General features: G+C 36.4%; 1 protein-coding gene across 1 annotated transcript in view; it reads right to left on the minus strand.

Moving 5' to 3' along the window:
* The window catches only part of USH2A (usherin), a 687474-nt gene that overhangs the window by 258545 nt on the left and 401155 nt on the right, over positions 1–27774 (minus strand). The window contains exon 37 of the mRNA XM_078078672.1: positions 20585–20764. Within this exon, the coding sequence (XP_077934798.1) occupies positions 20585–20764 (180 nt within the window). The remainder of the gene's footprint in view (positions 1–20584; positions 20765–27774) is intronic.

The following is a 27774-nucleotide window of genomic DNA, read 5'->3' on the forward strand; positions in this document are numbered from 1 at the left end:
ATTTCCCGGTAACTATGTAGTTTCCAAGCTATAAATATTGGAAGTATAGAAGGATTAAAAAATGATAAAATCGTATTGTTATTTTTATATTCTCTGAAAAATTCATCTACCCTTCCCCCTTTCCTCCCTTGCCAACATGATTCTGGGTGCTGGGTACATAATAGAGAACACAATAGCCACAGTCCCCACCATTATGGGCATGAGAATATTGTCAAATGGAGGAAAGCTGGCATTGAACAAATATAAATCTGTGGTTAAACATGCACAAAGTGCTTAGAAAGAGAACATTATACTGTAAGAGATTATTAGAAGAGGTTGACTTGACGTTGATTGAAAGGGCAAAGCTTCTTTAAGGAAGTGGTATTTAAACTGGGACCCACCAAAGGACTAAGATTCTGCTGAATTCGTGAACCAGCAGTTGTGAAGTGGTAAAGACGTAGAACTTACTGTTTGAGGAACTCAAAGAAGGTGACATGTGCTCTACTGGAGGGTCTTGTAGGCCAGGTAAGGAGTCTGAAATTTATACTAAGAAGACAGAAAATCTTTGACTTCTATCATTTTTTTAGAGCAGAGAAATGACATGATCCAGTTCAGTTTTGTAAGACATTTTTTTGGGGGGGGAGGGAAAGATGGTGGCTACTGTTCTGTCTGGTGAATTGACTGGATTGGATTCTGAAAGTAATAAATAGACATATCATGTTATTTACATACCTTGATTTTTTTTTTTTTTAATAAAAGCTGAGTGCAGAATATAAAAAAACGATCCAATTACTTAACATTTCCAGCTATCTGGTTTCTTTAGACTTAACCTCGTATAGATCATTCTTATGCAGGTCGATAAAGAATAAGCATTCATGTCATTAGAGTCCCAAAAAGAGAGGGGGAAGAAAACCACTCATAGATAGGTTTTATAATTATTCACCTGCCTAATTCCCAAAATAATTTTAAAACACTTGATATAAAACACAAGAAAACAAGGCTAAATAATGAAGTGAAAGGATCAGAAAATTATACTGCAAAATCTAGGCTGAGTTCAGCTATTGTTGTCAAGCACCAGATTCATTTCTGAGATGCATGAGTGACAAGGTACAACCAAAAATGAAATATGAGTTATTACCAATTGACAAATTTTTAAATTATTTTAAGAACTTTCAATTTTCTTTATTATTTTATATTAAAATTACTTTTAGTTTTTTTTTTTCCCAAGTTTTCATTTTATGGGAATGTATACTTAAGGAACTGGGTTTAAAATGGATTCTAATTATTTAATGAAAAAACTGCACTTTTACAAATATGAGAACGGCAGTAAATCAATTAATTTTTCTGAATTCTAAAAGTAATTACTTACAATACCTCATCAAATAAATAAGATACAACTTTGTATTTAAAACTAACAGTCAACCAGGGCGCCTTGGTGGCTCAGTCTGTTGAGCATCTGCCTTCAGCTCTGGTCATGATCTCAGGGTCCTAAGACCAAGCCCCACGTCGGGGCTCCCTGCTCAGCGGGGAGCCTGCTTTTCCCTCTCCCTCTGCCCACCTCATCCCCCCAGGCTTGTGCTCCCGCACTCTCTCTTTCTCAAATAAATAAATAAAATCTTCAAAAAAAAAAAAAACTAACAGTCAACCTTAACAATATTCACATAGTTGTCTTACTTCATTGTTTACAAACACATATTGTTAGTTTATTAGCAACCCCTCCACCCCAATAAAGTAAAATCAAGTTCTAAGTACTCCTGATTCATTCCAGTGTTTCCTGGAGATTTCCAAGTGCCATCCAGAACATGCAGTAAATACAATTATAAGCAATAACAAAATGGCAGCCACAGCTTCCAGTTTCATGAGGGAATGCACTATATCTGTTCTAGAAATCTTTCTAGCCCAGGAACTAGGATTATACCTAGCAACTAGAAAGAGCTCAGTAAATGGTTTTTTGGATGAATGAAGGTTGAACAACATTCAAAGTTTTGGTAAAGATTTTGATTTTATTATATTAAGGGTTTTTAACAAATTGACAACTTTAATGACTGGTTAACTGCCTTGTAAAAGATGCTAACATCTTGATATTCATTAGTAAAGATAAACATATTAAAATGGTAAAGTTAATTTTAAGCATTTATTGTATGCCAGGCCCTGAACTAAATGCTTTACACAATTATCACATTTAATCTTCTTAATAGTCCCATGTGTAAAGTGGGGTGGGTCAAGAAAAGGGACGCTTAGACAGAGTTTTAGTCTATTTGGGCTGCTACAACAAAATACCATAAACTGGATAGATTACAATAAACAGAAGTTTCTTTCTCACAGTTCTGGAGAATGGGAAGACCATGATCAAGTCACCAGTAGATTTACCTCAGAGAGGTAAGATTTACCACCAAAGAGCCCCCTTCCTGATTCATGGATGGTACCTTCTTGCTGTGTCTTCTCATGGTGGAAGGAAGCAAGGCCTCTTTTTGAAAGGATATTAATCTCATTCATGGGGCTCCATCCTCATGACCCAACCACCTCCCCAGCTCCTACCTTCTAATATCATCACATTGGGTGTTAGGTTTCAACATACGAATTTTGGGAAGACACAAATATTGAGACCATAGCAGATATGATATGTGATTTACATAAGACCACAGAGCTAGTAAGTAGTTGAGCTGCTGTTTGAATCCAGCAACCTATCTGTAAAACCTAAGCTTCCTATCGTTATTTTAAACAACGCCTTTTATAGTAACCTAGCCCAGCCAAAACCTTGACCCTCCTTAGAGGCAGAGTGTGGCTAGCCTCCTTTACCTGCCTCTTCCCCATCTGCCTCACAGGAGTCTAAAGAACCAACTTGGAGTCTGGATATTGCTTTGAGGAGTAGACAAATCTTAGAGCTAGGAGGTTCGAAAGAAGTAAAACATTTTTGAAAGTTTTGTTGTTTTTTTTTTTAAATAACTATGTCATTTAAATCTTGAGGTTTATTTGGAAATAGACATTTGGAGATACTGTTTCTGTCCTTCTTTGTCTCAGTCTATCTCTTTATCAGGATTTTTTTCTTTTCTCTTACATGTCATAGCACCCTAGTGTCTGAAAGCTCCCAGAAAGGTCCCCAGAGAAAAACAGAAAAATAAAATGCATAACAATGGCCATAGGCATTATAGACCCAAACTCAAGAAAGGATGACATTTTTCTCAAGGTTGTTACCAGTGTAGTAGAGGCATATTTAGGACAAAAGCCCTAAGAAAGATATGTATAAAATAAATTTTTATTAAAAAAAATCCATCATTTGCCTCTCAGCTCAGTGACAAAATAAAATATCTTAGAGTACATTATTGAATAAAACCTGAAGATGGTATGACATTTGTCTTTGGTCTTTCACTGACTCATTTGGGTCTACCTTTCTGAGGTAAATCCAAAATCTCACCAACATTTCACTGGTGTGAGAATACATCAGTCAAAATTGGTGCAAATATTTGTCAAAAGTTATAAGAAACCCAATTGGCAGATCTAACCTAGCTCTAGTAATTGTTCTTCATGAAATGAAAAATTGTCCCCATGTTCGCTAAGAACACTTTAATTAGAATGGAAAAGAAGCCAGGATATCCCCAGTTACAGTTTATAATAGGAGTAATATAGAAAGGGGTGGCAGAGGTGGGTCAAGGGCACCAGAATAAAAAGACACCACTGAATACTAATTGCTATTGACCATTCTGCGAAACAAAAGATTCCACTTCACATTAGCATCCATAGGACCAAGGCAATATACCTTCAACTCCACCTCCCTTTGTGGTTTAAGATTAAAGTGTTGCTTAAAATTACTCTGCAAGACAGTTTCAGTGAATTTGTTAACCAGGAAACATCAGACAGACTGAAGTCATCCTCTGTTAATTTTGAAATACCCCAAAGCTGTGAATGATGTAGCTCATTGTGCTCAAAGAAAAATAGGGATTTTGAATTTCATTAGATACATTATTTGTTCAACTAGAATGTGGAACTGTCACTTTGTCAGACTAATTAGAAGCTCTGAAGTTGGTGGTGATAATGCCCAGAAGAATTTTTTTTTTTGTTACATCTCAAACCACCAACCAAATTTTATTCTTTTCCCTTGTAGATATCCTAGATTTAGACACTCTATTTAAGCCCCTGCTAGTGACATTTGAATTCCTCTTAGTATTCTTAAGAGTATTCCTTAAGTATTCCTATTATTTTGAATACCATCATATTCATCCAAATTAGTTTCCAGGTGGCATAGATTAAATTCTTTTTCCTTGAGAATCTGATTACTTGAGCCCTTTCTGTAGGTTGTATCTTCAACTGGAAATATATTTTAAAATATATACAACAAAAATATTAATGGATTAGGTCTATCCTATTTTTAGTTAAAATATTGTTCATTCACTTCATTTAAAATAATTCTCTAAAGAATCCTACTTTTGTAAAATTAAAAATAGATATGCTTTTAGCAAGGTTAATAAACAATTTTAACAATGAATAAATGCAAGCTACATCAAAGCCACCCTCTTTAGAAAGAGTGCATAAAATATTCTTTTGTTGAATGTGTCCAATAAGAACAATAGTTAAAAACTAACTTAGGTAGTTAAGAAAACAAACTATTACATTTTACAATTAGAATCAGTACTCTTTCTTAAAGTGCTACCGAATCTACTCTTCTAGGATATCAAGAACCAAGAAGTTAAATGATCTTTGAACAGCTGACAAAATTTTAGTTATTTAATGAAAGAACAAGAGGGGATTGGTTATAAAGTCATCTTAACAATGGGATTGGATCTAATATTCAAGCTGATTAGTTAATTACTCAACTAATAACTAGATCTAGTCTTAAAACACCGAGATTGTGTACAGGGCATCCCTTACCTCAATAGGCCATTCATTTCACATTCTCTATTAAGGATAGTAAATAATAGTCATCATCAGGGTAAAAAATCCTGAAAGACTTCTAAGAACTGATTTCAGCTCATGAAGTAATAGAAAATTTGAGAATAAAAAATTGATACTCATTTGACCACAATAATGATTAATAACTAGGTCATTAAGTTCATCTGATGAAAATCTGTAATCAGGATATTAGTGAATTATTTGTTTTAGTAATTTAGCCACATAATTGCTATCCACTGTAGCACTGGTATCAGAAAGTATATGGCATTAATAAAAAGGAAATTTGTCAGTTTTAGGCTTATAAATCTGGAGGAAATTCAGAAGTAGAAACAAACGTATTAATATTAATAACACTTCCTTAATTTATACGTAGTACAAATTAGAATATCTACTACTTCTGACCAATAGCATAGTAATCAAAACATAGCTTTGCCTAGAAGAAGAAAGCATGGGTCTTCCCTAATTCCAAGAATCTTCAATTAGTAATTTAAAAAATGATTATTGGGATTAATGGGAAGGATATAACTTGGCAATGCAATACACAATTATTATGTATCCAGCATTGTGTTACATTCTTTGCAAGCATTTATCATACTTAATTCTCTCAATGTCAACCTTATGACTACTATCTCTCCCATTTTATGGAAAGAAAAACCTGAGGCAAAGTATGATTGTATCACTTGTTCAAGGTCATATAGCTGGTAAGAGGAGAAATTTAATTTTGAACCTAATCTGGTTGATTTTAGAATCCATGCTCTTAATCACTAGGATAATTTGCTTGTGTGTGAGTATGCATATGTTGTGGGGGTTACAGATAAATAGAGGAGATATATTATACAGTATTTTCATGCATGTTATTTTTATCTTGTATACTATACTTTTTCCTCCAGCAACTTTTAATCTTATATTTTTTCTGGACGAAGAACTTGCAAATGCTATTTTTTTCCCTAAGAAAGAGAGCATTGACAAAAAGGTAAAAGTTAACTTTAGATTATCAAGAATGTTTCACTGTTCATGAAGCCTAGCTACATGAGAAGAAATTTAGTCTAATCTTTTTTGAGAAAATCTCTCAAATATATTTAAATCTTACCAATTTCAGAGTTGCCTACATCCATTCACCAGTTACAAAATAAGACTGGCCATGTCACCATCAGACAGAGTAACAGAAATCACTGTATGTTTTATTAAAAACCTATTTTTCTCTCTCTCTCTCTTTTATCCCAAACTCTAATTTAGTTGTTGTTCCCTTAGGTACAAAGTACACAGTTCATAATTCATTTGATATAAAATGTCAGTTTAGATTCTTGCCTGTCTTTGATAAATGAGAAAAAACATGTACATTTCAATTTCCTCAATGCCAGAACTACCAGGAACAACCCCCTGTTGTGCTTCTCAAAGACCTTTGTGTTAAATTAAACATCAAGATTCTGAAACTGTGGGGAAGGATATTTCCAAGACAGAGAGTACAAGTACATGAGACAGAGGGAGACAGCTAATGCTTTTCCTACCAGTCGAGTGATATCCCCCAAAGAGCACCTTTGATCCTCAAATTAGTCCTCACTTATAATTTAATATACCACAACCAGTCTGCTGTTTCCTTACATTTAGCTTTAAAAGGCAGTTGTTAGAATCATCAAGGAAAATAAAAATTTAGATATTTAGAGGCTGGTTTAATTTTCAACCTATATAGTGATAGGTTATATATATTTTGTGCTTGTTATATATCATATTTTATATTCAGACAAATCGTCAAGCTCTTACTTCTGTGCCCCCTGGTCTTCTGTGTGTGCACATCCTTTGCCCCTACGAAAACCCACTGAGGATGGTGATAGGATTATGAACTCCCTTTACAGATGAACAAATTGAGACCTAGAGAGGAGGTAAGTTCCTTGAGATGACACAATCAGTACGTGGACACGCTGGGGATGGTGGGTAGCGGTTAAGCTAAAAATCAGATAGTTGGACAGATACTTCAGCGTCTGTGCTTAGCAGATGCACAATTTAAGAGACACGTTCATTTGAGCCTCTATAGAGTCAACTGTGTGAGCAAGATTCAAGCCTTTTTGTGTGTCCGTGGCCTCTAACGCAGACTCTGATGAGGCAAGTGCTCCTCCTTCCCAATGACCCCGAGGACATGGATGGTCATTCTTCCGACTGCTCCAGGGAATGATTCTCCTACACACTCACACTGTTCACACTCCTGGGTGCTCCAATATTCCACTTGTGAATAAATGTCCTCATCTGACTGCTGTGTTTTTAATCTGATGTTCATGGAAAAAAAATTTTTTTTAATATAGGGAGAAAGGATTCATTCATCCTTCTTTCACAAATATAGGCTTCCTTGCTCTCTTCCTTTTAATAAAGTTTTTCTTTAATTTTCAGAAATTAACCTTATTAGATAAATTAATAAGGTTAATTTATAAGAGTGCAAATTATGTACAATCAGAAGATCACATCTATTCATTTCCCTTGGGATACAGAGGGCATTAACACAAAGAATTCAATTTTAATATAGGCCCAAAGAAAGGACAACTTAGTAATTAGCACTGATACCACTGTTACACACTAATGTTTTGGGTAAATGTATTTGAACTAGTTCTAATGAGATTTTCTGTTTCATACACAAAAGCCTCTGCGACAGCAAAACAGATCAGAAAACTTAAATTTTCTACTACAAGCCAAAGAAAGAGTGTAAATGATAATGCATGTCACTGGAGTGCTAAAAGTTCAGAAAGAGGAGTATTTTCGGAAAAGTGAAATGAGTCTTTTCTCCTAAATAAATAAATAGAGGTTATATCAACATTCTTTTCATTTAATTAGAAATCCATCTTAGAAATTCATAGGCAAATATGAAAGAAGTTGGTCAAAGTACCTGGTGGGCAAGTAAGTACTTCTATCCTTGCTGGGAAAGGATCGTCCAGCTAGTTAATTTTTGCTATCTATTCAGAGTGTAGACTACATAATGTTGCTTTTGCTGAATGCTTCTTTGTAAGACTGTTAAAATATCTGTTTTAACTGAATTCTTTCCCCTCTCATTAGAAGGTCAACTTTAAATGCATGGGTCATGTAGTTCATTGAGGGGAACTCTCCAGTTCATTGGCAACAGGTTTTGAACGCCTGGTATTTCACCCAAACAATACCCTTGGAACTCTCTTTGACATAACGGTAGAGTCAAGCCACATCTTCAAACCCTTATTGACTAGTGGAGCCTAGAAATCTGGGCTGCCTCTGTAGGAGAGGATGTGAGCCATCCGTGGAGGGGGCTTCAGATGACAAGAGCACAGTGCCTCAGAACCAGGCTTCGGTCTCTAGGTTTGAATATGGTCTCTGCCATTTACTAGTTGCATGACCTTAACAAACTAGTTGCAAGACAATCTCTTTTCCTCAGCCTTCTCATGTATAAATAGGGATAATAATAGCATTTCTCTCCTAGACTGTGTGAGAATTAAATGAGTTAGTATATGCTAAAGAGCATCTGCACCTAGTACGTGCTACGCGTGAGTAATCACTACAGCAAAGATTCACTATTTTTATCATATAAACGATTACATGATCTTAATTGTTCTTAGGCAACTGGAGACTATATCAGCCTCCTTGGTGGAGCTGTATTTGCAAACTCCTAGAAGGAAAAATCTCAACTATGAGGTCTAATAGCCAGCAAATCCTGGAATTCAGGATGAAGATGTAACTGACTTGAGGAACACATTTCAAAAGCCCACAGCAGAGGTACAGCCACAAGACACTCATTAAAGAAAATCCCCCAGAGGGAAGAGACTCAGGTTTTAGTTATGTGGAGTTCCTTATAACAGATGTTCTGTGAAGGAATCGAAGAGCAGAGGAAATTTAGCTGACAGCGTCTTCACAGTGGGGCCGGTTAGCGTCCCTCAGCGCATCAAACTTCCTGCCTGTTGCTTTCTGGTGCCCCAGGTACGACTCAACATCTGGAATCGGTTATCCATGGTATCTCTTCCTGCTCCATCGGGGAGACTGAGAAACAGGCTAGCTCCCTTACACTGGAAAGGCCTCTGGCCCTGAGAATGGAACTTCTATATTTAAAGCCAAGTTAAGTATAGGCACCTGTTCCACCTATTTTTCCCTTAGCAATTCTGTACCTCAATTACACGTGTGGCAGAGTCACAGACAAGATCACATAATATTTTTTTTTTCCTTGAAGGTATTCTAAAGATGACCAGTGGTTTTCAAACTTAGGCATGCATCCAGGTAGGCCGTGCATCCAGATTTAACCTGGGGGAGTGGGCATCTAATGAAATAGAGATCGTATCACCTCACCTTCCAAATTTCTGATTCAGCAGATTGAGTATGGGGCTCTAGAATCAGCATTTTTTTTTTTTTTTTAACATTTATGTATTTATTTTAGAGAGAGAAAGAGAGAACACAAGCAGGAGGAGGGAGAGACAGCAGGGAAGTAGACTTCCCACTGGGCGGGGACATAGGACTTGGTCCCAGGACCCTGAGACCATGACCTGAGCCAAAACCAAGAGTCGATTGCTTAACCGACTGAGACACCCAGGGGCCCCCAGAGTCTGCATTTCAAACAAGTTCTCAAGTAATGTTGATACTCTCCTCCCAGAAACACACTGTGAGGACCACTGGTCTCATTCAGAACGGGGTCAGCAATTTCATAGTCTTAGTCATTATTATTTCATCTCACATCAGGTTTGCTTCCTGAGGCTTCCACATTTGACAGCTCAAACAGAAGCTAACACATACGTTGAGTCGCCAGTTTGGTGTGATTTTCAAGAAGTTAAGAGGCTTCTCTAAATGCTCTCTACTCTTTTTCCTTTCTCTCAAGCATCTGGTGGTTTAAACGCTTTTGTTCTCAAGTGGCAGAAAACGCAACACATACAGGTTTAAATAATGAAAGGGGTTGGCTCTTGTAAAAGAAAAATCTAGGGAGACAGTTGGTTTCAGGCAGAGCTGGATTTAAGGCGTCAAGAGATGTCTCCAGAATCCAGTCTACCTCCTTCTCTCAGATCTCTTCAGCTTTCTCCTATGTGGGCTATATTCTCAGAGTCCTTGAGGGGCAAAATGACCTGCAGGAGACCCAACTGAATTCCAGATTCAAATCCAGAGCCCAGCATATACCTCTGTTGGCTACACTACTACATTACCTCTAATTGGAACATCTATAATTCCTGAAAAAAAAAATTACTGTGGTCAGGGGAATATGATGTTCTCATTGGTTAGATTTGGTGATAGAGTCAATTCCACACATAGCACATGTTCTGAGCAAGGGAGTTCAGGGTGCCCAGAGGGAAATCTGAGCACTGTCAACAAAAGAAAGAGTGGGAAGGGTGAAGACATGTTGGGTGCAAAAATAACACAAGGCCACTATGACTCCCTGGGGGGATGACAGTAAGCATTACTAATTTCCTACCATGTGCCCAGAGCCAAGATAAATGGTGAGAGATCTGGAAAGAAAGGGAGGGAGGGAGGGAAGAAGTAAAGAAGGGAAGGGAAGGGAAGGGAAGGGAAGGGAAGGGAAGGGGAGGGGAGGGGAGGGGAGGGGAGGGGAGGGGAGGGAAGGGAAGGGAAGGGAAGGGAAGGGAAGGGAAGGGAAGGGAAGGGAAGGAAAAGAAAGGAGGAAGGGAGGGAGGGAAAAAAGAAAAAGAAAGCCAAGAGAGAGCAGATCCACTATGACTCCTTTATCTACAATCATTCATCCACACATTTTGTCCTCAGCATGGATTTAGACTCTCATAGATAAGCATGATACACACATATGAGACATTTAAATAAAAATGGAAGACAGTGTAAGTTCTAAAATGATTGTTGAGGTGTAAAGAGAAGGATTGCTCTCATAAAGTATGCACTAGATACCCTCACATTTCTAGTTTCACTTGTCCCAGCTAATTAATAATCATGAATATCATAGTGGCTGCAGTGAATTTGTTTACTGTTGTCACAATCTATTCTTCATTAAGTTTTTACAAAATTCTAGAGCCTTTAGACTCTGGATGATCTATAGGGATACAATAAGGATTTCCTTGAAGTTCCTAATGAATGAAAAGAAATAGGAAATAGGGTTTTAAAGTACTTAAGGTATATTAAGAACTTGTCTCCCTTTTGTAAAAGTGTTTATACAGACAAGTAAATGTTCATAGAATTTTATGCAAGTCAGGCATAGATTCTGCCTATGATAACAAAGGTAAGAGGAAAGAATAAGATATTATTTTAAAAAAATAAAGCAAAAACTTCTTTAGGGCACTATAAGAATTCAAATAAAACTTCAAGTTGCTTTCAAACTACGGAGCCAGTCAGACAGACATGATTTTTTTTAACCTTAAAGTTATAGATAACCTTTATACCAAGATAAAAAACAGAAAGGGGAATTGTACTTATTCTTTTTTAAAAATATGATTTTTAAATATCAATGGAACTTAAAGAGAGAATACTTCCCACCTCTCTCCCCTGGTAAAGTAGGAAAAATGTGATTTCTTTTTCTTTTTTTCTTTTTCTTTTTTTTGTCTCTCTCTCTTGCCCCAGGATGCTCTAAAGATAGCACTTAATTGTGTGTGGGCGTGAGTATTTCTATACAAACCACAGGAGAGTATGCAAATGTGGGAAGTTGGCAGCCCTTTGCTGGAGGCTTGTTGAGTCCATGGTAAGCACACTTCAAAGTTTGCTTCCATCTTCTTGATGGCTCAGAAGTTAGTCCCTTTCTAAAGTGTTTTTTGTAAGGAGGAAGCTCATTGTCAAGATGGTGACATGCAAAGTGAGGAAAATTTCACAAATTATGATATAGAAATTTATCCTTCTCCTTGGCTTATGTCATGTAATTTTACAAACACACATGCACGCACGCACACACACACACACACACACACAAACAGCAAGGTGAACTCACTATTCTAAAAAAAGGTAAAGGTAAGATTTTTCCTGAAAGGGTTTGACAGCATGTTTGAGACAGTTATAAATAACTGTCTGTTCTCATAACATACTTGGAATTGGGCACAGGCTAAACGAAATGGCCTGGTATATGTTTTCAAAAGTACACTATTTATTTTATTAAGAATTTAAATACTATTTATTCATTGAATCTGCCTACTTTATTACTTTCAACAGGTTGATTTTCCCAGGAGAAAAATAGCACATTTGGAAGACATGCACAGAGGTACAACATTATGCACAACTACTCTAAAGATGCATATGAACTGAATGCAGTATAAATTGTAAAGCTTTTAATATACTGGAGGTAAACACAAACCATCTGTTTACATGGTGGAATGTTGTTGTTTTAAAGAAGGCTGTACCTCACAATCTTGTATGTTCATTGTGACTTTTACATTAGAAAAGGCAGTTAATCTCATCCTTCCTTCAACCCCTCCCCCACCCCCAGAAGGTAATATATCATTTTAGCCTACTGTTTATTTCGGTTTCTAACCTACAGTTTATTTTAAACATATTCATTTCTTTTCATTTTTAAGATGTCTCATGGCCACCTGCACGATGAAGTTTCGACTTAAACATCTTGCAAATAAAGTGGATCCAGAGCGATAAAAACCAGAAAACACATGCTGATGCAATCTTTATTTACACACTGCAAGTAAAGTTTTACAATTTTTAGTACTATTAATTTCATAAAAACACCAAAAAGTAGCATCTTGGCATTGTACTAAATAGAGATTTTAGAAAGCCTAGAAATTGTAGTTCTCAAGTGCTACAGCAAATGAGGGCTGTGTTAGATAAGGCAAGTGTGAAATAAAACGGAGTTTGCCTTTGCAGCTCTTATTATTTTTGGTGGGTTTTTTTTGTTTTGTTTTGTTTTGTTTTGTTTTGTTTTGTTTGGTCTCTCCCTGCTTTTTGAGTTTCTAATTGCTTCTAATTCTCTTAGAGATTCTGTCATAAAAGGATACCATTCTCCTTACGATTGGTCCACAGCAGTACCCACACCATTCCTTTTAAAAGGTCTTAGGGAGTGCTCACTTCGGCAGCACACACACTAAAACTGGAATGATACAGAGAAGATTAGCATGGGAGAGACTATGGACCTGAGAAACAAACAGGGGGGAGGGGGGATGGGTTAGCCCGGTGAGGGGTATTAAGGAGGGCATGTACTGCATGGAGCACTGGGTGTGATACGAAAACAATGGATCGTGGATCACTACATCAAAAACTAATGATGTATTGTATGGTGACTAACATAACATAATAAAATTTTAAAAAAGTAAAAAAATAAAAAAATAAATAAAAGGTCTTAGGGATTTCTGTTGAGAAGAGAAAAAAGGAGAGAAAATTCTGTACTTTCTTTTAAAAACTGAAGGAGAAAAATAAATTCACCGATTAAGTCATGCCAAAAATTTCAGACTCAGTTCCTAATCAATTGAAGGAATATAATCAATGATTTCTTCCTCTTTTCTTTCAAAGGCAGAGCTATTCTAACATGTAACCTCAGAGAATTTGATAGCGCTGTCCCCCCCCCGCCCCCCCCCCCCCCCCGCCCCGCTAGGGTAGACTGCTCCTAGGGTAGATCATCATTCAGCTCCCTTTTATACTTTTTCCTTTTCCTTCTGGTATACAGTAGGTACTCTCTTTACCTACCTACTCTTAACTGATTCACTAGATTCACTAGATTAATTTTTAAAATTTCCATTTATTCTGTAACATACCAAGATGGATACTCAACAGCTCTAGTTCAAGGGCAAAATTTCACAGCTTCAGTATACTTTCCAGGAGACTTCATTTGATTTTCCAAAATGGACAATTTGTACAATCATGAGAAATAATAAAGAATAGTTGTATTAAATTGCTAAGTTTTGGGGTGGTTTGTTACATAGTATTAGATAAGTGTAAAAGCATTCCAGTCTTTTAATGTCTAAACAAAAATTAATTCCATACTTCAACCTATGAGAAATCAGTGGCTAACATATATTATTCTTTTAGCAATATTATTGGGGAAACATTATGTTACTTTTCAAAAAGCAAAGATTTCATTTAGGTATTCAAAAGTGCATTGTCTGAACGATAACTAAGCCTTTCCTATTCAATGAAAAATGAAATACACTTTGAATTCCAAGATTCAACATTTTAAAAAAATATATATATAAGGAAAATTAGGAAATGGTGAAAAACATTTAGCAAAAATTTCAAACTCCTCTCTTTTAGCTAGCATTAACAAAGTTATGAAAGCATTTACTTATGAATAAAATATACATATAATGGAAATAAAAAATAATCATAAAAATTGTATCTCATAAGTGGCTTGGTATGAATACAGAAGAGATTCTATTAAGAAAAAATGTGCTGCTTTTCTGCCCACTGAAATCCCAAGATAACCAATGAGAGCTTGATGTAAAAATCATTTGCACATCATGATCCAGAGGTCATGGAGGGAGATATTTAAGCTATTTTAAAAGGAAAATTACTTTTCATCCTTCTTGCTTTACTTCATCATCCAATACACATCACAACCAGCCCTTAGCAGGGCTACTGGCCTGTCGATATTTATGTCAATGCTCTGAGGGATAAATGTGGGGTATAGGAGGACAAAATGTAGGAAGTCTCCCCAGAGAGTGTAAAGACTCTTATTTTCACTCATCCTCCCTTTAGGACATTGTCCAGCTTTCAGCGGTAAAAGGCTTCTGCACACCCAATTCCAATGGTGCTGGACACCAGCTGGATGTCTTATAATTCACCTCAGTTCTGACACTCTCTACCTGGAGATAGTGTTAGAATCCATAGGTTAAGGATTCAGTCCCACAATACTGCTCCCTCTCCCCACACACATACAAGTTGTCCCCTGTGCTTCTGACAAAACAGCTATAAATCCAAGGTTTCCATGACCCCCTCCTCAGGTTTGATTAATTTGCTAGAACAGTTCACAGAACTCAGGAAACCCATATATTCACTAGATTACTGTTTTATTACAAAAGATATAACCCAGCAACAGCCAGAAGGAAGAGATGCTTAGGGCAAGGTATGTGGGAAGGGATTCGGAGCTTCTATGCCCTATTCAAACTGGCCGTTCTCTGCAAATACCCATGTGTTCACCAACCTGGAAGCTCTCTGAACTGTATCCTTATGGGTTTTTATGGAGGCTTCATAACCCAGGCATGATCAATTAAATATTGACCGTTGGAGACTGGTCCAACCTCCAGCCCCTCTCCCCTCCCTGGAGGAGAGGAGGTAGGATGGAAAGTTCCAATACTCTAATCACCTGCTTGACACCACTGGAAACCAACCCCTACCCTTAGGTGAGGTTCAAAAGTCACCTTAGTAACATAGCAAAAGACACTTTTATAGCTCTCATCACCCAGGAAATTCCAAGGGATTTAAGGACTCTCTGCCAGAAATGGGGCCAAAGACCACACACGTATTTTTTCTGAATCACAATATCACAAGAGACTCAAAAAGAGTCTTAGCAGTGGAATAGAACAAAGAAGGTAGCAAGGACCAAATATTTATCAAGATAGGCACTGTGTTTAAGAAAAAATTATTTTTCTTAAACAACACAAGAGCAATGAAACAGGGAGATCTGATGGAATTCACTAGGGTTTGAGATTAGATCTTGTTAGACTGGTTTTTAAAATTTTTTTTTCCAGCTTCCAGCTTTCCAGCACACTACATACATTGTGTTGTTTAATCCTCTATCAGGTGGGAATTACCATTGAACTAGTTTTATGGATGAACAAACTGAGGCTCAGATATATTTGTGAGTTGCTCATAGTCACACAGCCAGTGAGTGAAAGAGGTGGATTGAAATCTAGGTTTGTGTGATTACAGAGTCTACGTTTTTACAATGTGCCTAACTATTAATTCCAAATGGATTGCACTCCTTTTATTTCATTGATGTTTTAGGTGGTAGGGGGTGGGCTGGGGGTCAAGGGAAGGAGAGACAAACTCAAACAAATTCTAAAACAAACCACTCACAACCATTTTGCCTTTCTCAGTTTTTGATTTTCTAATAACCCACCTTTGGAAAAGAACCATGTTCCTCAAGCTTAGTATTTTTATGAAGTCTGTGGGTTATAATAATTCTCATCAATTTGAAAGCACAAATGACAAATTATTTACCGTCCTAGAAAACCAGATTAAGTTCACAAACTCGGGTGGCTCTGAGTTCCTTTCACTCTTACAATAAAGCAGTTCAGAGAAAGATAAATAGAATAAAATTATTCCTTTTGGAAAAATATAAAAATTTCATAAAAAATCTGTTTCTAGCTCGTCAGTATGGAATTTGTCACTAATCATTTTAAACTATGCCCTTTTATGCTTCTTCTGTCTCTTTTAGCTTTCTGAGTAGGTCTTTGATGTAACAAAGACAGTTTCAGACAAGATTTCAGTTCATCTGGAAAAAAAGGTTTAAGTCTGGAGGCAAAATGCAGTGTATTTAAAATTTATATACTCTATAATGCCTTTGTTCTGAACTTGAAGATCCTGAAAAACTTCTAAGCTTCTTTGCCTTCCTCCTCTAAGCTCATTTGTTCTTCCCTTGCTTATTATCATGCAACTGTGACTTTAACGGGGGTAGGGGGGGTGGAGGGGTGAGGGGGGTTCCATCCTTTAACTACATGCAGAGTCATGGCTGACCCTTTCTGATCAATTGCCAATCCATACAGGTTTGACTGATAAAAGAGCCAATTAGATTTAAGCAAATTAAGGGACATCACCAATGTCAACCACTTATTAAACTGAATGCTGAATTCCATGCATACAAAACACTAATGCACTGAGCCCCATTAAGAGTTGAAATCCTAACCCCATTAGTAACTCCAGACCTTGAAGGGGTAAAGGTCACAGGAAAGTTTCATATTTATGGATTAACATTTGGATTCCATTTTTATTTTTTTAATTTTTTTTCCTAGAACTCTTGAACCTTCACTATAATGCTATTCAAGAGCTCAGATTAAATATATTCTTCATTTCTATGAATATCCTAGTGCTAAATATGAGCATTATGTTATTATAAACAACCAAATAATATAGTAGTTGTAGAAATACAAAAACCTGAGCATGGAAGTGGTTAGAGATATGCTACAGAAATGAAGGAAAAATAACCCCCCAGACTCCTCCAGTTGACCAAATAATATTTCAAACAAATTTTTAAAATAAAAAGTGTGTACGATTGGGATTTGCCACTGTGCATTTTTGTGCTGAGCTCTTGGTTCCATGATCCCACTTGCCTTAATTTCCATCTTCAAAATAACTTGTGTTTATCAGATTGTTTAATCATATTCTTTTTTTGCTTGTTTAGTAAAATTGAGAGCCTTATTTTTTTAAATAAAATTATTTTTCTTAAACAACACAAGAGCAATGAAACAGGGAGATCTGATGGAATTCACTAGGGTTTGAGATTAGATCTTGTTAGACTGGTTTTTAAAATTTTTTTTTCCAGCTTTCCTGAGGTATAAACTACATATTCGTCATTATTTTTTCTCATCAGAAAAACAGAGAAAGCTGGTATCAAATAAGATGTTTCATAACCATCAAATGAGAGATGATTTACCAGGGTAAAAGTTTTTGTACCCTGTGCCCTCCCTCACCTCTTCTTTCCAAATTCCTGTGTAAATTATCCATTATTCTATGCTTACCTAAGTAACCACCATAGGGAGGGAATCGAAGAGCGATGGGTTGGTGCAATTTGAGAGTATTTTTTACCTCTGATCTCCTGCCCTCTGATCTGCGCCCCCAGTTACATCGGCATGAGCACAGTACTCCTACAGTGGACAACAGTGTGCAGAGGGGGTCATATTCTCCATAGCTGGTTACAATAGAAGGTTGTTCAGATAGAAGATGAGGCATGAGCAAGCTTGAGCAATGAGAAGCTTGCAATTTAAAACTATTAATTAAGCTATCTGGACTGACTGATTGATTCATTCATTCACTCACAGATTATTCATTATGCACCTACGACGTGCCAGGTTTGGTCTAGGCCCTGAAGATCAAAACTCGAATACGAAACAGTCCCTGCTGTGTGGGATCCTATAACCAGTGACTGTGACAGTCCCATCAGACAGACCATTTCACTATAATGTGACTGTACCCTAGGACACCTAGGGGCCCTATCTAGGCCTCGGTTGGTAAAACACAACTTTGTGAAGGACCTATTTCTAAGCTGAAACCTTAAAAATGAGTAGGATTTGGCCAGATCTAGGGGGTCAAGGCAGTTTTCCGGGCCACATTTGATAGCAAACATTTGATCAAGAAAAAAAATAGCATGTCTATTTTGTCCAAGCCTTCTATTATTATATTTTTAAACTACACTGAGAAGAAAACATAACTAAGGGTATTATCATTACAAATCTTGCATAATCCAGCACTGAAAGTAAGAATTCCACATCACCAAAAAAAGAGACCTAATATTGAAATCAAGGAAACAGCAGAAATGGTAACAATCCAAATATAATGGAAAAGTAAATAGCATATAGAACTTTCTCTGCCCATAAATTGGTTCACTTCTGTACATAGGTTCATTTATTATTCATTTCGGTACGAAGCACAGTTCACTGGACAAAGGCATGGAAGATTTCTTTAATAACTCTCAGTACTAATTTAATTCTACTTAAACACACATATTCTAGTGAATGCCACATGCTTTTCAGCATGATTTTATGTGTAAATCAGGATAATATGTTTTCAGATCATTAAGTAAAAGGAAGCATGAACTAAAACCTATTTAATCAATGAGGTGTCACCTTTAAACTGCCACAAGGTCATAAAAAAGATAATTTCAAAGCTATAAGTTTCCTAATTGTAATCAACAACAATCTAATGATTAAAAAAAAAAGTATGTCTTAATGGCTGCAATAAACTTGAGCAAATCACTGTCTGTCTTTGAAGACATTTTGCTTCCTCTTTTGGTGAAGGGCCATCTCCCAAATTCTGGATTTCTGACTTTAGAAAGTGAATAACTGCATCATGCCCAGAGAGTATGGGCCTGCAGAAGAGCATGGTAATGGCATGAATAAGCGTCCACAGAGTAGAGATAAAAGTAAACTCAGCAGTTGACTTCAGGTCGATTGTGCCGCTAGAAAGAAAATTTTAGTTCTTCCTGTTTGCCTAATATTAACTCTTCTACTAACCACTGACACATACAGGCACAGCTGCATACTGAGTTTGCATGAGAAGCTTGCTATGTTTAACTGAATTGTATATATACATGCACACAGAGATACTGACCCAAATTATTAGGCATTCCGAAGTGCATGAACAATGAATTAAATTCGCCCTATTTTATGAATGTGATGTAACTTTAGGTGGTTTGTAACTTACAAACCATATAAATCAGTATGAATGCCATAAAAGGAATATATAACTCATTAAATTCCTATATATCCTGTTAAGAAGGTATTGCTGTGTAATTTAAAATTTTCCATTAAGGCACTAATTACTGTTTAATTTCTAAATGTGAATAAAGGGTATTATACACTAAGGTATAGAGTCATCAAATGTTCTGTCCTTTCCAGCATGTTGAGTTAGGTTTAAAAATGAAGATACGAATACCTAAGGTTTCTTTGCTTGATTTTGTTTGTTTTGGTTTTTTGGTCTCAATTCTTAAACAAGCCCCTATCTAAATCCAATCCCCATTTTTTATTATCGGTTTACGAAACATGACACTGAGTCGTTCAGCTCCAACTGTCTCTTTCAAGCATTCTTAAACAATGTGGCTTCTGCCATTTAGAGTTTCAGGTGTTTGGGTAAACATCTATTCATTAAGTCTTATAATGTCATGAAAGGTAGATAACAGTGAGGGGTTTTCATGATACACCAGGTATTAAATCTTTCCTTGGGAGAAGCGGTCTATACAAACCACAGATTAACTCTTCATTGTCCTCTCGTGATGAGGTTTTTGCTGCTCTTATACCCTTTGTGGTGGGAGAGGTATTTATCCAGTCCTGCTGTTTAACAACATAGCGACATTCTCCCCTAGTCCAGAGCACACTGGTGTTTGAAGCTGAGCTACAAGACAGCCATTGGGTTTGGAGTCCTATGCCTTTAGTATTTTCAGAAAACTGACATTCCTGAACTCTCCATTGAGAATCACGATCTTATTATTTTGAGGCATGCTTTTTTGTTCAAGGGCTGTCCATACCAATCTAACAGGGAGTTTTCTTCTTAGCAATTAGTCCCACCAACAGTTTAAACAAGGGTGGGGTTGACTTCAGATCAAAATAATATATCTAAATAAGTTAAATCAGTTATTTATACAGATAGTTAAAATAAAAATATCTTAGCTGTATCACATTTCAAGTATAAAAGTGACACTATTGAACTCTAATCATTAGGACATGGAAGTTAAAGGCGTTTTTCCAGTGGTGTGAGTGGCTTTCCTTTTCTATTGCTGCACACTGCCCTTTTTTTGGCAAATGGAAAGGTATAGATATATAAGGTTCTTCAAAAAACCAGGAAGGAGAACCAAAGCTCAAACTGAAAATACAAGTTTGGGATTTAAATGAAGTCTCAAACAAAAAAAAATTTCCCAGTCTTTTTAACATGCAAAGCAAGAGATACATATGTATGATATATACCCTTGCATACACAAGTACAAGATGAAAGTGGTCTCAAGAGAACAATAAAAAAAATCAATAAAAGGGTCTCAACCAAACAAAACAACCACAACCCAAACAACCAGAAATACGATTGAGCTTCTAAGTTCTAAAAAAAAAAAATTAATTTTCACAATAAACAAGCACTCAGTGGAGACTTAGTAGTAGAGCATTTATATAAATCTATGTAGCCAAGTTGTTCATAGACTTACCCCCTGGTGGCATTGCAAATGTTACAGGATCACTCATCAAGCTGCCTTGGCTATTTGAAACATTCACTTGTACAGTATAGTTAGTAAAAGGAACCAACCCCTTGATGAGTACCCAACGGTTGGTCTCTTCACCACGGTGCATGGCTTGTGTGCCATTCAGAAGAGTGTAGTTATTACCTGCTGATAAAAAAGGAAAATTTTGAAAATTAGTGTATATTTAAGAGTTCATTCATTCATCATAGTGATCAAAATAACGGAACTGTTATTCTAAGAGTGAAGCTGTTCACAAGTATCATGCATGTAAGGGAAACTTCGACACGGACATATTAAATATCCCATGATGGATTATTTACAATTGTTTGAGGGTTTTTTTTTTTTTCATCCTTGGATTTTATATGATGTGCAAACTGGAGGAAATCACACTCTTTCCCCCATCTAGAGTGGTTCTGGATATAAATAGTATATTCAAATTATACATGGCAGATATTTCATTTGTTATCAATTGGGGTAATTGTTGCTTGTTTTCCTTGAGAGGTAGGTACAACGCTTTCCTATTACCCCTTTAAATCGGAATTGGCCAGAATATGCTGAAAAGCAGTCTGTGTCTACTTTGATCAGAAGATCTGTTTTTAGCTCTATGCCAAACCAGAGACTGCCTGACTGTGTCCAAGGATCACCATCAATGTACCGTCACTGAGCTCCACCACCACCATCCTTCTAAAACTTGAGCAAACCCATTCTCAAATAGAGCATGTCTAAGATACAGAAAAATTCTGCTGCTCAGTAATAGGGTTTGATCTCCCTCTCCCACACAAATGAATTACATTCAAGGTTCAGAAGAGTCAGAAATTAGGCTTAAAACAAGGAAAAGATTATAACTGAAAATCCTGTCCTAACATTTATTTCATTGTCTACATTTGACGCTTCCCTGAAAAGTTTACATGAGGTGAATTTTTCAGAATATTGCTGAAATTTAGTAAAATTTAGTTATTATTCCTAAAACACAGAAGAGTCACGCAGAATAGTAATATTTACCTCAAATAGCCTTTTTTTCTTTGCCAAAACACTTTTGCTGTACGTCCCTTTAATCTCCCCCACACAAATTCTACAAATATAGGCAAATGAATAAAAAACACACACGGTGTTGGACTTTAAGGGGAAAGGATATTTGCAATATTTCCAGATAATGATACAATCTTTATTGGTTGAATGCTTAAAAATTAAAAGATGGCCACATACCAATAATGATCTTGCGTTGTATGGTAAACAGAATTTAATAGTTGCAGTATTTACCAAAAATATCATATTTTGACACAGTTTTGTTGCAGAATATGGTGCAAGGAAAAGTACATGAATTTGGTTGTCAGAAAGTTCTGCATCTGAGCCTGTCCTTATCATTCTTGAAAAGTGTGCTCTTTGCTAAGTTACTCAGTATGTCTGAACCTCATGTTTTTCATCTGTGAGCTGGGAATGATAATATTTTGATTGCAATGTTACTGTGAAGATTAAGTGAGATCATTTCTTCACATTACCCAGCATATAACAGGTATTCATCTACAGCAACTAGGAAGTGTGACTGTTTTTGCTGTAATACAATTGATACGTTCCACACAAACATTTACAACTAGCAAGTGATTAAGAATTATACACTCTGTATTTTACTTCCTCTGTAGCAATTACCTACCTATTACATTTTCCCTCTCTCCCACCCAACATGTATATTAATCAAAATTCTAATTTTTTCAATGAACAAAACAACATTAATCACATCTGTTACCACTAGGTCATTGTCCCATAAGGTTATACATCTATAATTAATTATATACTCTATAATTAATAAAGGATCAAATGATGTGAAAGAGGATCTCATATCTAGTTATGAGCATTTTCATAAAATGTGGGTAAGGCAGACAGTAACTTTAAAAAAAAAACAAAAAATTTAAAAAGATACTTATAATAGCTCTGGGAAGAAGGATGTAGCTGAAAAAAATTATTGCTGCAAAATACACAGGTATAAGTTAAGTGTTTTCCATAACCAGAAGAAATCCCTAGTGTCATGCAAGAATTTATTACTCTGAACTTGAAATTGGCATAAAGGAGGGGTTTATTCCCAAGGGAATAAATGGTACTTAAGGGCTAAAACATGGGGATGATAATTTCTATTCCATTTTAGTAAAATAAAATAAAGATATGTTCACTGCTTGAGATTTGTTTTAAGTTCCTAAAATGGAAATAGACACCACAGATGTCTATGTGGAACACATAATCAACAAGAAGTTCTGAAACCTCAAAAGTGGCCTCGAAAAGACATTTCCACATGACACTCTATTAGCGCTCACAGGTTCTTTGTAACTAGTCAACCTGATTAGATAGATTATTGACTCCAACTGCATGCAGAGAGCAGGCTTTGCTAGGTTCTGATAACAATATGCTCAAGATGTACAAGACATCGTTACTGCACTCAAGAAACCTGGTTCAGATTTACTCTCAATCCCTGGTAAGCACTGTTGAAGAAAAATTACATTATCCGCATTTGAAGACCTCAAGTTCCCATAATGTCTGAAGTACTGTAACAGTGCACACCTTACGAAAAATTGAAGATTGCAAAATAACGATGAGAGTTCTAAAATTAAGCCAAGAGAATACAATTTTACAAATTTCAAGCCAGGTGCAAAGGCAAGAACAAGGAGTTAACATCTATGATTTTAATATTGGTGAGGGTTTTTTCCCTTATATTTTGTTTGTTTCTGAAGCAAATTTCTAGCTGTAAAACAAACACTGTTGCTAGCTTTGAAAATGGCATGGCAGGGGCAAATATATTAAATACCACTTTATTCTAAGTTTCCCAGATAACATTAATACATGGTAATTATACAATTAGTTGTAACATTAAGTTCTAGTTATAGAACAATGATTACTCAGTAATTATAAGAAGTATATAATTACTCAATAATTATGAGAAGTATGCAATTACATAACCATTTTGTTCAGCTCAAAAAAGAACTTGTGTATCTCCAGGAACCACACAGCTGAGTGAGTCCAATGCTCCCCAATCCCCGCTCACATGCAGCTCCATTCATAGGCCTAGAGCAACCAGCAGGATTTTAACCCTCGGGAAAGCTCACAAACCCCCAGATTCAAAACCAAAACCAGATCCACAGATTTGGGCTCTTTCTCCACTTTGTTCTGTCTTCTCTTTCTTCCTTTGAACTTGACCAGTTTGAGTTCTGAGATCTTGGGGGAAAATTCTTAAAATGCAAGTCCTCAGATCCCCTGCTCTTGAGAGGGTCTCGCTTTACTGCTTTTCACTGCATAAACTTTGTTTTCAGTGGGCTGGAAAATTCAGCCCCGTTGGTTCGGCCTCAAGGATCAAGCTAGAAAATGCTAAAATGATAAGCATTTCCTATCATAGGTGCCCATTTCTGTCTGGTCACCCTCGGCGCTGACCCTATTTGTAAGTATAAGTGGACGGTGCAGGCCCAGTTAAGCTCCTGTGTTCTGGAACCACAGCTTGTCGTCACACTGCCCCCAGGCACTGAGTTTGAAGTAGAGTTCCCCTCATCCACCTCTTTGGCTGTGGTCAGCACCACTGGGCTTTAACCTGGGGGTCACACTAAGCACTTTGCAGATGGGGTCATCTACACTAGTGTTCCAGGGTCCACCTACATCAAAGTCATATGGTGATACTTTATGAAAATCCTCAGAGCTCAGTTCCACTCTAGACCTACCAAATGAGACTATTCGAAGGCAGGGCCCAGGAATCACTGGTGATTCTTCTTAAGTATGTAGAACAACTCATTTTAGGGTTATTTAATCTATGTTCAAGCTAGTCTTAAAGTAATGATCAAAATTCATTTTCTCTGTTTCCCAAAATAATTAGGTCTCTTTTGACATAATGATGCCTTCAGACTCTAGCTTTGGGCTATAAAATGTTTAGTTTCTTTGTGAAATAATGCATCTTCAGAAAGTATAGAGTGGACTCTTAAACCAGATCTATTTTTACAGACTAAAAAATCTGGTAAATTGTTCTATAAGAAACATTTAAATATACCTAAAATAATTTTTAAAATGAGTAGTCATTTTGCACATCAGAGAACCATCACTTCAGGATTTCTGATAAGTATTTCTCTCTCTCCCTTTCAATCTCACCACTGAAGATACAGGGGAAGGAGAGATCCTTTGTATATTGTCCAACATCATGCATCACAAGCAAAAAATAAATAAATAAATAAATAAATAAATAAATAAATAAATAAAACAAAAAAACAAACAGAAAAAAGAAACAAGTTTTGTGTAGATCACATAAAATTTTCAAATAAACTCCTGGATGCTGCCTCAGGATATTCTACATTCTAAGAAGTTAATTCATTCAGTCCTAGTTTTCTACTTTATTCTGAAGAAAAAAGTGTTAAATTGGGAAACAGCCAACATAAATCTATGCCCAACAGATTTTACTTGTAAAGAACATTTTCTTAGCTTCAGATATGAAATCTTACAAAAATGTTAATAGCATTCATGCCCATTTTTTAAGGCTAAAAAATCTTACATTTAATGTTATTTGTTGAATAGTAGGATATTTTCTATACAATTATCTTTTTAAGCAAAAACCAGTGTAAATAGATAAATATGATCCAGGGATGCGTAAATGATTGCTGTCTCAGGAATACTGTCCTATGGGGTTCTCCAGATTGATATAACATAAATAGGTATCCTTTCCCATTCATGTTATAATCACTGTCACAAGAATTTTAATGCACCATATATTCCATAATTTTTTTTTCCTCTGTGCTGTACTGCTCTGACCTTTTCAATATTCTATAATTTGACTGGCTGGCCATTTCGGTTCTCTCCTTTTTACAGCCTTATTAACTTGTGGAAAAGAGGTGAAATGAACAACCAATCAGAATACATAATATTGCAAAGGCCAGCGTTGTCTTGTACAGTATCATCACATACAGAAGACTGTATGCCAGGCATTAGCATCTTGATATCTTATTCATGTGACAAAGATTGTAACAAGAACAGAAAATGGCACAACATGAATCCATTCTCATGACAAAGATTATAATGAGAAATGACAGTGAACAAACCAAATTGATTCTTGTTACCTTGTGAGGATTTTCCATGTCAGACCTGGTCCTGCTTTAAGTTAGCCTTTTTCTGAATCCAATTACACCTTAAGGTAGGAAAGGTGTTAACTAATTTTCCCACTTCTTGCTGTAAAAAGAAAATGCTATATTTTCCTGGTATTGAGGTCTCAATTTTAGTGTTGTTCAGCTCCACCTCATTATCACAGGATTCTGCCAATCCCCAAATCAAAAGACATGGAATGACAAACCGCAGATCTGGGCAAAGTGGTGAATAAGGCCTTTAATGTGAGCTAATAATTCTAGGTCACTCTATAGCATGTGTTAATATTTAAATTACATTTATTTATTATTTCTGAAGTTATTATTTCAAATTATTTTCCCCAAAATAATTTCCCCAAAACGTGCATCCTCCAAACTCCATTACGATCACAGATATCACCTTGGCAGAGATCTGAATGGCACTGGGTATTTGTTCCTATTTAAGTTAACATATGGTTAAAGAGACCTATTCCTGGCCTTAAATTGTTGCCAACATAGGAAATATTTATAGAAGACGTAGCTGTCTTCTCCACAGAACATTTTGAAAGAGAAAGAAATGAGTAACCTGTGAGCGACTCAGCACCCTGAGAAGGACAGCGCTCTATTAATGCATCATATTTCTTACCATTATTGTAATTACTCTAATGTGATTTTTAATTAGTTGTCATCTAGTAAAAGCTGTGCTTCTTTGATTCCTCTTTAGAGTGGTCACTCTGCTAGAATGACAATTGTACTTCAGGGAATAAATCCATAGAATATTTCATCAATTCACCAAAAGATGCTTAAGAAACCCCTGCCCTGAGTCTGTGATCATGCAGAGCATTAAGAGTTCTGTAAATACTGAGGATTTTTTGTTTTGTTTTGTTTTTTAATGTATGGGCAAGACTATTGCTAATGTTGTACAATGACTCTTCCAAATATTTAAAATATCGTTTAAAAAAATCCTTTGGAGCATGGTTTCTTTTCATCAATTTTGCTTTATATACCAGTCAGGTTTTCCTAAATGGATCTCATTTTATTAATATCAGAAAAGAACTGTGTGTGTGTGTGTGTGCAGATAGACTTCACAAGAGTAAATTAAGAGGTTTGTTATGATTGTGGTAAAATAGGGAAGCATGGTCCATTTTCATCAACTATGTTATACTCTGAAAAGTCAGATTTTTTTCTACTTTGATTTATATTTTCCCCATTTGGACAAAGTGTTAGTTTCCCAAATGAACAAACTACTGCCATTATCTCAATCAGCCAAGAGCTATTTGGGAAAATATGCTACCATTTGGGAAACTATGCTACCATGGAAAGTGATCTACAGCTTCCAGAGTAAATACTGGACATGAACACTGCTAAGTGATTAGCAGAAGCTGATGTTTCCTTTTGGAATTCTAGGACAGCCTTACTAAACACACGGACCATGCTGAACTTCTAGTACTACCGTGATCAAATGCATAGCTCAACAATCATTATTGATCACTGAGCAACTTATCCCCAATTCTTAACGAAATGCTTACAATTTTCTTTTCAGTTAGTTAGACATATATGCTTGAGGCAGATACTCCATTAAAGGAGAACATCAATTTCAGGTGAGAATTATATCATGTTCTGTAGTGACTTCTGCCTGCCTTATGCGCTGCCGTCACATCGTCCTGTGTTCTTGTACTAGTTATCTACTGCTGTGTAATGACATTACCACAAGCTGAGCAGCTCAAAACAACATATATCTCTTATCTCATACTTTCTGTGGGTCAGGGGCCTGGACACACTTTACTGGCTCTTCTGCTTAGGATCTCAAAAGGTTGCAATCGAGGTGTTGGCTGGGACCACAGTCCCATCTCAAGGCTCTACTGGGGAAGGATCACCTCCAGCTCAGGTAGTTGTTGATAGCTTTCTGTTCTTTTCAGGCTACTGGAACTGAGTGCCTCAGTTTCCTGAAGGTTATTGGCCCTCAGTTGCTAGCTGGTTGTTGCCTAGAGATTGCCCTCATTTCTTTCCAATTGGGTCTCCCCAACATGGCTTCCCACTTTATCAAAGCCAGCAAGGAAGCTAGTCTCCCAGCAAGATGGG

Source organism: Halichoerus grypus, chromosome 7, assembly GCF_964656455.1.
Source record: "Halichoerus grypus chromosome 7, mHalGry1.hap1.1, whole genome shotgun sequence".
Taxonomy (NCBI): domain Eukaryota; kingdom Metazoa; phylum Chordata; class Mammalia; order Carnivora; family Phocidae; genus Halichoerus; species Halichoerus grypus.